We start from the raw sequence: 14,024 nt of genomic DNA on the forward strand, positions 1-14,024 counted from the left end.
CAACCTGTTGAATGGGAGAAAATATTTGCAAACTATTCTTCCAACAAGGGACTAATATGCAAGAAACTCAACAATTAAAAAAAATCCCATTAAAAAGTGGGCAAAGGACATGAACAGAAATTTCTCAAAAGGTAACATACAAATAAATGGCAAACAAATATATGAAAAAATGTTCAACATCACTAACCATCAGGAAAGTGCAGATCAAAACCACGATGAAATATCATCTTACCCCAATTAGAAGGGTTATTACTAAAAACAGAATAACAGATGCTGGCAAGGATGCAGAGAAAAGGGAACTCCCACACTGTTGGTGGAAATATAAGTTAGTAGAGCCACTATGGCAAACAGTATGAAGATTTCTCAAAACTAAAAACAGAACTACTGGATGATCCAGCAATCCTACTACTGGGTATTTTTCAAAAGGAAAGAAAATCAGTTTATCAAAGGGATACTTGCACCCCTTGTTTACTGTAGCACTATTCACAACAGTCAACATCTGGAATCAACCTAAATCCATCAACAGATGAATAAAGAAAATGTAGTATATATACACACTGAAATACTGTGTGGCCATAAAAAGAATGAAATCCTGTCATCTGCGGCAAGGTGACATGGACAGAACTGGAAGGTCATTCTATTAAGTGAAAGAAACCAGGCACAGAAAGACAAATTTTCCCATGTTCTCACTTTTATGTGGGAACGTTAAAAGTTGATCTCATGGAGGTAGACAGTAAAATGATAAGATACTAGAGGGTTGGAAGGGTGTGTGTATGTGTGTGGCGGGAGGGAAGGAGAGGGATGAAAGGCGGTTGATTAATGTGTACAAACATACAGGTAGAAGAAATAAATTCTTTTTTTAATTTCTAACTTTTAAGTTCTAGGGTACATGTGCAGGATTGTTACACAGTTAAACACATGCACAAACGAATAAATTCTAATGTTCAAAAGCAGAGTAGAAGGCTATACTTAACAATAATGTATTATATATTTCTAAACAGCTAGAAGAGATGACTGGAAATGTTCCCAAAACACAGAAATACTCAAGGTGATACATACCCTAAATACTGACTTGATCATTACACATTCTATCCATGTAACAAAATATCACATGTACACCATAAATATGTACAAATATTATGTATCAACAAAAAAAATTTTAAATGTCAACCAACAAATAAATATAGCCACGTCAAGTATAACATATCTAAAATATATCCAGATATCAGCTTAAACTTATTCTAAATTTGTAAAGATTTGGCAATTTTATGCAAATCAGTATTTAATCTTCTCTCAAACGATGTATTTCATTATAATTATGCAACATTAACAAAATATAATACGATTTTCTATCAAGGCCCACAGAGATGCTCCCAAATACCCTCAGTTTTCCCCCAATGCTGTACAGTGTAATCTGATGGAGAAAACAACTGGAAGCCAGAACAGTGAAAGCAGAAAGATCAACCAAGAGCTAAGATAATATACTCCCAAGTTTCTGGCTTAGGCAAATTACTGAAAAGGACTAACAGATAATAAGAAATAGTTTGAGGAATAAGGAAGAGAGTAAAACCATCAATTCCATTTGGAAAAGGTTGAGTTTGACGTACCAATGAGATATCACAGAGAAGTTATCTCATAGTGAGTGAGGTATATAGGTCCAGAATATTGAGCTAGAGACATAATTTTTAGAATAAGGGAATATAAATGGTAATTGAAAGCTATGAGATCTTCTTGAGAGGGTATTTAGAATTATGGGAGAAGAGAAATAGGGACATAACCATATACATTTGATCCTTGAACAATACAAGTTCCAATTGAGTGGGTTCATTTATACATGGATTTTCTTCCGCCTCTGCCACCTGGGACAGCAAGACTAACCCTTCCTCCTCCTCAACCTACTCAATGTGAAGACAATGAAGATGAAGACCTTTATGATAACCCACTCCCACTTAATGAACAGTAAATGTATTTTCTCTTTCTTACGATTTTCTTAACGTTTTCTTTTTCTCTACTTACTTTATCATAAGAATACAGTATACAATGCTAACATGTAAAATATTTGTTAATCGACTGTTTGTGTTATCAGTTAAGGCATCCAGTCAACAGTAGGCTATTAGTATGTATGTTTGGGATAAGTCAAAAGTTATATGGGAGTTTTGAACTGCATGATATTGAAGGGTCCACTCCAGTTGATAACCAGAGGAAAAGTAGCAAGAAAATCTGAGACAAACTGTAACAGGTACTTGGAAAGTAACTTAAAAAGGAGTAAAGGAGTCAACAGAATCAAATTCTGGTAAGTTAACAGTATCCAATATTTGAGTCACTGGTGACTTCAGTGAAAACAGCTTTAGTACAGAGCAAGAGCCAGACTACAGGGGATTTGAACAGAAAATGAGTTGGTAGAGACAATTCTTTCCAAAGTGTAGCTATAAAAGGAAAAAGAAGAAGCTAGGGGAAAGGGTGAGGTCAATGGTAAGGGTTTTGTTTTGTTGTTTAAGAAGGAAGGGGAAAGAGTATTCTTAAACGCTGAGAAAAAGGAGTCAGTATAGAAGGAACAGGTGAAAGAGAAAGAACAGTTCATGAAAGTAAATCACTGATGATTGTTAAAAGAAAACTCTCTAAATTCTTATCTAAATTTCAGAAGACTAAATTTGAACAAAAATTAAAACTTTATATTCTTAATGAATTTCATACAACATTTATATCTTAAAGACATCCTAATCATTTTTTGTTGAAACATTATTCAACAAGGCAAGCAAGTAGGTAAAAAAGAATTCTCATTGACACTTTACTTTCATTAAAATTCTCATTCCCTTTTTATTTAACTTTCCATTTACCAACTCTGTGTATCACTCAAGTTTCAGAAATAACATAAAAAGCTATCATAACGTCAGCTGCCAGGCCCAACCTGCAGATCCTGGCCGAACGACAGAAGGAAAATGTATGCAGACACAGGTTTTTTCCCGGACGTGCAGCTAAGGGACTGGGCCACTCACAGACGGCGAGGAGGATGCCGTAAAGAGTCACAGCAGCCGCAGCCCTGACACGCCAGCATCTTTTTATTACAGATTTAATGACAAAGGCTTTGAGTCAACACACTTGTGGGTAATTAACGTGGTCACCACTGCCTTGCCACCCCACCACACCACCTCCAACCCGCCACCCCTACCCCCCGACTCCTGAGGTTGATTAAAGGCCACGTTCCGGGAGGCCTAAGTAAACTAACTTATCTAGATCAATTTCTTTACATCCCCAGGTTATCTAATCTTTGCTATCAGGCTCCAGGTAAGAGAATCCAGTTGACTTCAGCCAAATTATCTTTCAAAGCTTTTGCAAAACCTCCCAGCCTTCCAGGAAGGTTTGCATCTTTTTTCTATTTCTCCCACCACCCTGACCAATTTCCTACAGTCAGTAATATTAGAATTCTTTTTTTTTAAATGAATGAAGGTAACAGAAGAACAAATGACTAAAACTTTCAAGCTTGGGTATTTTCTAAGGAAAAATGATGGTACCACTAACAAAAACTGGGGCTGCTAAAAACATAAGACATTTCAGAATTGTACAATTGACATTCATAATAACTAACGGGTGGATCACAAGGTCAGGAGATTGAGACCATCCTGGCTAACACGGTGAAGCCCCCTCTCTACTAAAAATACAAAAAATTAGCCAGGCGTGGTGGCGGACGCCTGTAGTCTTAGCTACTCAGGAGGTTGAGGCAGGAGAATGGCGTGAACCCGGGAGGCAGAGCTTGCAGTGAGCTGAGATCGCACCACTGCAATCCAGCCTGGGCGACAGAGCCAGACTCTGTCTAAAAAAAAAAAAAAAACAACTGGCATCAATTTTAATCAAAATCTATGGACATGCAACAGTATTAATTTTTTTTTTTCTATTGAGACGGAGTTTCACTCTTGTTGCCCAGGCTGAAGTGATCTCGGCTCACTGCAACCTCCGCCTCCCGGGTTCAAGCGATTCTCCTGCCTCAGTCTCCCGCCTCAGTCTCCCGAGTAGCTGGGATTACAGATTACAGGCGTGCACCACCATGCCCGGCTAATTTTGTATTTTTAGTAGAGACAGGGTTTCATCATGTTGGTTAGGCTGGTCTCGACCTCCCGACCTAAGGTGATCCACCTGCCTCAGCTTCCCAAAGTGCTGAGATTACAGGTATGAGCCACTGTGTCTGGCCAATGATTTTTAAGTGATCTAAAAATAATTAGTAATGTTGTGGGATAGGCAATATTCACTTTCAGATATACCTACACAGAAAGTATTAATATACAAAGCTTTTAAAAATATATCACAGATGCTTAAACATTAACATATGTTACTTAACAGCAATCTTTTTTGATATACACATCATATGCACAGAACTGTATGACTGTTTCTCTTAAATAAAGTGAGAACATTTCTATACTGGATAAACAGTAAATACAAAGAGAATCTTACTTTTAGCAAATATATCAACTGGTGATCCATCAGGCAAAAGCCATGGCCAACCTTTGAACTGCCATGCAGGACCCTGCACAAAAACGGCTACAACGCGGTCCCTACAAGTAGAAAAGTGGGTGGGGGGAGGTAGGGGACAGACGGAGATTACTTCAAACTTGAGCTTTAGCTACTATAAATCCCTTAGGCAACAGTCCCATAAACATTCATGTGACAGAGTCTTATCAATCCTTCTATGAAGCAAATACAGTACTTACCACCTTTTCAATATGATATTGCCATTATAATGTATTAATGATTGTTATACTTCTCATGTATCTGGTTTTTACACCTAAGTCTTTTAAACATAATTCAATGGACAATACTCGTATGTAATCTTGTTTGCCCTTTCTGTTCCCTTCTGTTAGAGTAGTGGCCCACTTTTCCAATGTAATAGGGAATACTGGTTGATAACTATTAATCAAAAAAGTTGTTTAAAAAATCATTTAAAATTCAAACACATCTTAAATATTTTACTTTAACTAAAAATATTACATTATAGGAACTCATCAACCATTTTATGAGGTCCCAGGGCCTTATCTGAGTTCTTGTGATTACTTAGGAAGTAATCTGAGTATAGAAACCATTTAGACTTTTATAATTTTTGCAATTGTTTTACAACTGTTTCATTCACCCTAAATTTATAAGTAGTTTTTAAAGCATTTTTTTCCCAACTAAACAACCCAGTTTTCCTAGAAAGAACAAACTTCTTTGTAGACCCTCAAATTTCATTATTTTATAAAATACTTAATTGAATTGAGAAATTATAAGAAGTACTGCCATAAACAGTTAAAGCCAATAACGAAAGCGGTGGGAACAAAACAACAACATTATCAGTATGGTTAACATTAGTAGCATTTATTGAGCATTTACTATGTGTCAAGTGCCATTTTAAGGACTTTATGCGTTACTTATGATGTTAACACATTTAATCTTCAAAACAATCCAATGACCTCACTGGACACTATTAGAAACCTCATTGTATAAATGAAGAAACAAGCATGGGCATGTTGGAGAAGAGAAAGGAGGAAGGTAGAAGTACAGAGAAAAGGAAGAAGAGGAGAAGAGAAGGAGGAGAATAAATTACTATGCTAGGGCACTGGGTATGCTACTGTTCCTATTTAAGGGCAGATAAATCATGAGAACAGCCATCTCAGTATTATTATGAAAACAGTTTTGACCTTGCAACTCTGTGAAAGGGTCTTAGGAATGACCTGAGGTCTGCAGACCACATTTTGATAACCACTGCAATTAATGAAGACTGCAGACATACAAAAAAAAACATTAAACCAGGGTTACCTTCTATTCAAGCAAAGACCTACAACTATTAAAAACTGCCAGCTTAAAGTTCTCAACCTGCTCAAAATCTCCCTAAAACTTAAAGTATAATAATAATAAAATAAAAAAATAAAAAAAATCTCTGAGACTAAAATTAAATCTTAAGTTAAAAAATTTCCCCTTTCATAGGATACATGCCTCAAATTGTCAAAATCATCTTTGGCAATGCAGCACACTATTAAATAATCTTTCAGTTTTATGATGTAATTTATAACAGTTGAAAGCTCAAGATGCCTGCCAAAGCAAAGGGAATTTGCTGGACAGAGGTCACTTATATTCTACTGGGTCTCACAGCATCAGCACGGAAGCAGAATAAAAATGTTACTCCCCATGAATTCTTGGAAGGACAATTAAAGGAAAAGGAAAATAAGGAAGTAGGGAAAATGCTGGAGGCTTCAATGGCTGGAGACCCTAACTAATATACACAAGCAGTATTTTACAGCATAGTGATGAGATTTGTATACACTGTATTATTTCTGCAAATACACTGCAAACATAAAATACAAGTGATATAACTTTCCTACTTGGTTTTAAGCTTGATATCTGAAATTCTCATCTTACTCATTTTCTATATTACTCAAAGTATCTATTAGGTACCAGAGAAGAATTATAATTAAAAAAATATACATATATATATATATATATGTGAGAGAGAGAGAGAGAGAGAAAGAGAGAGAGAGAGAATTATCCTACCAGTCTTGAGGCATAAGTTTAAGGGGCCGGTCTACTACTCTATAAGATACTGTGACACTAATTAATTGCAGTGCCCCCTGGTTGCAATTTTCTTAAGAAAATTTTTAATATTAATATTCTCAATGCCTTGACTTCTTAATGCCTGAAAACTAACAAGTACTTCAAAGGTAAATTCATCTAATGTGCCATGTGTTGCGTTCTCTGTATCACGGATATATATTCAACTTTTACTCCCGGTTAAAGAAATAAGGTAATTTGTGTGTCTAAATTTATAGGCACTTTATATTATAAACAGCTTAATATTTTGTTAAAGGACATTTAAATTCAATAAAAGGGTTAAACCATGATAAAAGAGCTGTTCCTATTTTTATTACATTATTCCCTTGCAATAAAAGTATGCCTTCATTTTTTTCTTACCAGAAAACTGAAATTCTCCAAACCAAAAATCTAAACATAGAATACCTTACATTAGCCTAATTTGCTGGGTTCTACAAGCTGATCCGGAACAAATGAACAAGTGGAAAGAATTTTTTACACTGAGTTTTCCAGAAGTTGGAATGTTTCTTCTTATAAGTAAAATCAAGTTTACTTATCCAAAATATAAAGTTATTGAGGAATTATTAGAATGTTAACATTATTGATGACCAAAGTAAATATACATCAACACACTTTTCAAAGACGGTTTCTATTTAGAACCCATGATAAAATTTGATAATTGCTCACATGAGAAAAAACAACCAACAATATACAGAAAACAAACGAATATTTAAAAAATATAGGCTGCCAGGTGCAGTGGCATGCACCTGTAGTCCTAGCTATTTGGGAGCCTGAGGCAGGAGAACTGACAGAGCCCAGGAGTTCAAGTTCTGCCTAGGCAACATAGTGAGACCCCATCTCTTAAAAAGCAACGTCATCAACGGCAATAACAACATTCATTCTCTTGGGTTCAACACCTGTGAAAAGATATATATATATATATATATATATAAAAGACTATCTTACCAGTCTTGAGGCATAAGTTTAAGGGGCTGGTCTACTACTCTATAAGGTACTGTAACACTAATTGCAGTGCCCCCTGGTTGCATCTGGTCTTTTCTTCTTTGTATTAGAGTTTCATTTTCTCGTTGACAACCTTGTTTCTTCTTTTCATCTGATGGGACAAATCTTTGAAAAAACAGAGATGAGAAAAAGTCAAGTATTCCATGTGACGAAAATGGGAAGATAAATTATAATTTGAAATATTTTTTTGAGACAGAGTTTTTTTCTTATTGCCCAGGCTAGAGTGCAGTGGCGCAATCTTGGCTCACTGCAACCTCCACCTTCCGGTTTCAAGCAATTCTCCTGTCTCAGCCTCCCAAGTTGCTGGAATTACAGGTGCCCGCCACCACGCCCAGCTAATTTTTTTGTATTTTTAGTAGAGACGGGGTTTCACCATGTTGGTCAGGCTGGTCTCGAACTGCTGACCTTGTGATCCACCCGCCTCGGCCTCCCAAAGTGCTGGGATTACAGGCATGAGCCACCACACCCGGTCTGAAATAATTTTTTAAACATTAATTAGTTTTAAACTAAAGATGTTTGTTTTTAAATAAACCTGCTCTGCAAGTACAGATCATGGAGTGTATAGGTCTTTTCTCTGTATACCGAATAGAACTCAAGCTCACTCAGACCCTAAGTTGGGGGTGTGTGTGTGTGTGTGTGTAACACCACACAATTTATATTCATTCAACTAGCACTTAGCATTTTCCACACTAATACTTAATTTCTCAAATTCTATTAGAGGAAAACTTCATGATAAAGAGGAATTTTATTAGAAATCAAAAGGTCATTTGAAATGAAAAAGTTGTTGAGGCTAGTAGGCTTCTTTACTCTATGACTTAGCCTATCCAGGAGCTTCACAAAACTTTTTTTTTTTTTTTTTAAGATTTTATGCTTCAGCAAAATTACAAAAATACCATCAAACTTCAGAGTAGCCTTGAAAATTTTAAAGTATGAAAATTAAATCAGTGCATGCTGATAACCTGCTATTATTATCAACTAGTGGCATTTATCAACTTACTTATGTGGATCCATTCTCAAGACAGATATTCTTAAAAATAACTTAGCAATCTGGATAGCTATTACCACCTGTAAAATTTGCTAGTGTTCACAAAGTATTTTAAAAGTCTTATCTTCTAAATATATACATAATCCTAACAGTCCAATAACATATTTTATTAACTATGATCTAGTCTCTCCAATAAAATGGAGGGAATACAATCAATATATTGAGAGTATCATTCTGCTTCTAAAGTTTAAAAGAGATGAAAGGGTGAAAGGACCAAAAAGCACAGGAGAACTTGCACTAATTAGAGTTCTCTGAAAAACTTCAATTCCACATATTGGATTCATCACATAATACTAATTTTATTGTCTAGAAAGTTTTTAGTTCATGGTGATAATGATGATACTGAACTTTGCTTCTGAGCTGATTGTTCTCACATCCATTTTACATTTGGTTAAAAAGTTAAGATTTCTATATCATTTAAAAATTTCCCCCAGATAATCATTTGCTTCCTATGGCATTTGGTTTATTTATTAATCAAGCTCACTTAGAAAATGCCAGACAGTACTAATACTTTGAATAATGAAACACATTATTTAGAAAATTTAATATGTGTGCATTGTTTGAAACTGCATTCTAATAAAAAGCCACAACAAAAATGTTTTAATAGTATGTGCAATATATTGTGCTGTAAGTTTTATAATATACATAGTTGTACAAAACATAGTCCCTGCCCTCTTGAACTTATGTTCCACACACACAGAACAAAGGGATTCTACTGCCAAGAGAAATGCTTTGTTTTATCTCAGTCTATAACTACATGGGATTTAAACTGTTTAAGTTGTTAAATATAAGACTGCATCTCCCTCTTTTCTGGCTTCTGAAATTTTAACATGGTGTTAAAGTTTAAATTTACTTGTACAAAATTACTTATAAACTTATAAACAAAATTACTTATAATCATATGACTAGAATGCAAAATACATACAAATGAGTGATCTATTACAATACCAAACTAATAAAAAGTCTATTATACACCTATTTCAACTTTTGCAGGTCTACACATTGGTTGATATTTTTTATAAAAGCTCAGAAACATTAACGTGGTTTTTACAATTAACCACCATCCTAGAATTTTTAGATGCTGTAGCATGTTAATTTCTGATTATATCTACGTATTTTCTTAGAATTAGTCATCTCTATTAGCAATAAAAAAAGCTTTATTTCAAAACACTTTTCAGCAAGGATCTCATTTGAAAACATAAGGATAGATCTTATGACCTCTTCCCTAAAGTTAAGTCTACTAAAAAGATTAGTATTCCACAGAGTCAATATAATTTTACCTGTTCACCCTACGGCAGTTCATCAAATCTAAGACACCAATGATTGTGAGCTACACCATTATATTGTACCACTATGAAAGGAAAAAACTACTGCCAATTAAACTATGATATTCTACATAAATCACAGTCATCATCCCTCCAGAAAATTGGTTATTTCTTCTGGCTTGGGCTGCACTGCTGGGTGTGTGATAGGCAATTGTTTCATATGTATCTCAGGCAAAATAGGTTCATCTACTATTGCTATCTTCCATTTTTAGGTTCCATAAAGCACCTGGTTGTTGCTTTGCAAAAAAAAAATACGGGATTAGGGCGAGGTGCAGTGGCTTATGCCTGTAATCCCAGCACTTTGGGGGGCCAAGGTGGGTGGATCATTTGAGGTCAGGGGTTCGAGACGTCTGGCCAACATGGTGAAATCCCGTCTCTACTAAATATACAAAAATTGTCTACGTGTGGTGGCATGCGCTTGTAATCCCAGCTACTCTGGAGGCCGAGGCAGGAAAATCACTTGATCTCAGAAGGCAGAGGTTGCAGCAAGCCGAGATCACACCACTGCCCTTCCAGCCTGGGTGACAGAGTGAGACTCTGCCTCAGTAGAAAAAAAAAAAAAAAAAAAGAATGGGAATGTCATTCCTCTAATGCGGAAGAATTCAAACATCAAATCTGCACTCCACTGCTTCATTTTAGTGTATTTTTGAATATACATTTTTATTGACATAAAATTTACATACAGTGAAATGCACAAATAGATGAGTTTTGAAGAACGTATACTAAGTATAAGCACCATTCCAATCAAGATAAAGAACATCTGTGTCAACCAGAAAGTTTCCTTATATACCTTTCAGTCAAATGCCATTCCCTTCCTAACAAGCAACCACTCCTCTGCTTTCCATTAGTTTTTCCTATTTTGGGAATTTATATACACACACTCATATACCAGATGTATCATTTTGTACCTGGCTTCTTTCATTCAATGTAAAGTTTCTGATAATCATACCTGCTGTGGGATGTATCAGTAGTTCATTCTTTTTTATTGCTAAGTAGAATTCTATTGTAAGAAAATACCATTCTCCTGCTAGTGGACATTTCGGTGTGTCTTAGTACGTTCAGGATACAGTAAGAGAAATAGCACAGACTGGGGTGACTTGTAAACAACAGGAATTTCTTTATCACTGTTCTGGAGGCTACGAAGCCAAGACCAAGATATTGGCAAGTCTGGTGTCTAGTGAGGTCCCACTTCCTGGTTTGTAAACCGTATTATTGCTGCGTCCTCATATCACAGAAGGAGCAAGGAAGCTCTCTGGGATCACTTTCATAAGGGTGCTTATCCTATTTGTGAGGGCAGAGCCCTTATGACCTAATTACTTCACAAATACGCTGGGGCATTAGTGACTAAGTTTCAACATATAAATTTTGTGGGACACAAATGTTCAGTATACAGCAGGGTAGTTTCAAGGTCTGGGTTCTTACAAGTAAAGCTAACATAAATAATTCCTGCATAAGTGTTTTTGTGAACACATGCTTTCATTTCTCTTATGTAAATACCTTTGAGTGAATCATGGGGTATGTATAACTTTATAAGAAACTGCCAGGAAGTTTTCCAAAGCAGTTGAACCATTTTATACTTCCACTAAAAATGTATGAGACTTCTAGTCTTTTGAATTTTAGTCTTTCTAATGGGTATGTGAAATAGCATCTCAACATCATTTTAATTTTTACTTCCTCAACAACTGATGATACTGAGAATTTTTTTCATGTGCTGATCGGCCATTTGTATACCTTGTTTTGTGGAGTGTCAACATCTCTTATTTTTAATAGAATTTTTAAAAATACTGACACACAGGATTCTAGATACAAATTTTTTGTTAGAAATGTGCAATGAAAAGATTTTCTCCCAGCATGTGGCTGGCCTTTTTATTTTCTTAATGGTGTCTTTTGATGAACAGAAGTTTTAAAATTTCTTTTTATGGTTCACCCTTCAAAAAAAAAACTATTTCAAAGTCACAAAAACATTCTATTATGCTTTATTCTAGAAGCCTTACAGTTTCAGCTTTTAAGTTTGTGTGTACAATCTACCTTAAAAAAAGTTTGTGTATGGTGTTAGGTAATGGCTGACAGTCATTCCTCTCCACCCATATATTTATCCAATTGTTCCAGTACCATTTATTGCTAAGGCATTTGTTTCTTAATTGAATTGCATTGATGTCTTTGTCGAAAATAGTATAGCCCCATTTAAGCAATCTCCATTATTTTCATTCATCTATCTATCTTTACATTGTTAGTACAATGTGTGGATTATTGCAACTTGATAGTAAGTCTTGAAATCAGGTAGTGTGAGTCCTCTCTCTTTGTTCCTCCATAATAACTGTTTCAATGCTAAATTGCACCGTCTCTTTTTTGAAGATATTTTGCACTACATTTAAATTCAACATATATAGTACCATCTATGCACATATCTCACAGAACTGATGAAACTATGAATTGCCATCACTATTTTGTGCATGTGCCAGTAATAAAAACTATGTCAGGACTGCCACCTAGCCACAGCAACTCTAAGATACCATCAATTATATGACATATTACAATTTCAGAGATATTAAATCATGAAAAATAACTGTATATATTGGAATTAGTAAAGTATATAATACTCTAGAGCTAATTAAACTTAACAAAGAATGTGACCAAAGTGCTAAATATTACAGCACTATCAATTCAGCTACTCTAGGTCAACTGTCAAATGTATCCTGTTCCACTACAACTCCACTCTCAGCTTAGAAGCATCAGCCAATGGCAGCAATGACCAGATGGAATACAACTTACGATGTTAAAGAGGGCAAAATTTAAGCCTATCAAGTACTACCCAGACTTAAGCCTTAAATAACAAACAACAGTACTTTATTTCTATGCCTCCTCTTGCACAAGAAATTTGAACAAATCACCTCTGGCCTATCAATATATAATAATACAGTTGTCCATAAGGTAGCATCCCAAAGGTAAAAATGCATCTGAAATTCAAATATGACGAATGTCATAATTTTTGCTTCCTAGCCTATAGAACTTTAAATATATCTCTATGGATATATTTAGGCATTTATTTAATTCTAAAGTTAAGCTTTATGTATTTCACTATGAATTTACCTTCTTTATTCAAAGTAGAATTCAATTTTCTACAATTTTACAGTGGGCTTTTTAAATTATTATTATGATAATCTACAAAGTCTGTTATCTCCCTAACAGACTTCAGGTTTCTATTCTTGTAACTTTTCTTTCTTTTTTTTTTTTGAAACGAGGTCTTGCTGTAGTGCCTAGGCTGGTTTCAAACTTCAAACTCCTGGGCTCAAGCAATCTTCCCACTTCAGCCTCCCAAAGTGCTGAGATTACAGACATGAGGCACCACGCCAGACCTGGACAACAGTTTTCTTGAAGGCAAAGCCAATCGCTCAGATATATGGCACACCAACCAGTGTGCTGCTCTTTACATGTAGCATTCTCATCAGAGCAGAACTAAATGAAATTGAAACAAAAATTAAAAAATAGAAAAGATAAATGAAACAAAAAAAGCTGGTTCTTTGAAAAGATAAACAAAATGGGAGCTATTACACCTGACACCACCAAAAGACAAAATATCATTCAAGGCTACTATGAACACCTTTACATGCAAAAACTAGAAAACCTAGAAGATATGGATAAATTCCTGGGAAGATTCAAACCTCCTAGCTTAAATCAGGAAGAACTGGATACCCTAAACAGACCAATAACAAGCAGCAAGATTAAAATGGTAATTTAAAAATTACCAACAAAAAAAAGTTCAGAACCAGAAGGATTCACAGCTGAATTGTATCACACACTGAAAGAAGAATTGGTACCAATCCTTTTGACGCTATTCCACAAGATAGAGAAAGAGAATCCTCCCTAAATCATTCTATGAAGCCCATAATACGCTAAGACCAAAACCAGGAAAGGATATAACCAAAAAAGAAAACTACAGACCAATATCCCTGATGAACACAGATGCAAAGATTCTTAACAAAATACATCTAACCAAATCCAACAACATATCAAAAAGATAATCCACCATGATCAAGTGGGTTTCATACCAAGGATGCAGGGATGGTTTAACATACACA

General features: G+C 35.3%; 1 protein-coding gene across 1 annotated transcript in view; it reads right to left on the minus strand.

The window, feature by feature from the left end:
* The window catches only part of CDC73 (cell division cycle 73), a 131,450-nt gene that overhangs the window by 13,108 nt on the left and 104,318 nt on the right, over positions 1-14,024 (minus strand). Inside the window, exons 14-15 of the mRNA XM_031016526.3 lie at positions 7,519-7,680; positions 4,447-4,547 (exon numbers count right to left, since the gene is read on the minus strand). Of these exons, the coding sequence (XP_030872386.1) occupies positions 4,447-4,547; positions 7,519-7,680 (263 nt within the window). The remainder of the gene's footprint in view (positions 1-4,446; positions 4,548-7,518; positions 7,681-14,024) is intronic.

This window comes from Gorilla gorilla, chromosome 1 (assembly GCF_029281585.2).
Source record: "Gorilla gorilla gorilla isolate KB3781 chromosome 1, NHGRI_mGorGor1-v2.1_pri, whole genome shotgun sequence".
In the NCBI taxonomy this organism is placed as follows: Eukaryota; Metazoa; Chordata; class Mammalia; order Primates; family Hominidae; genus Gorilla; species Gorilla gorilla.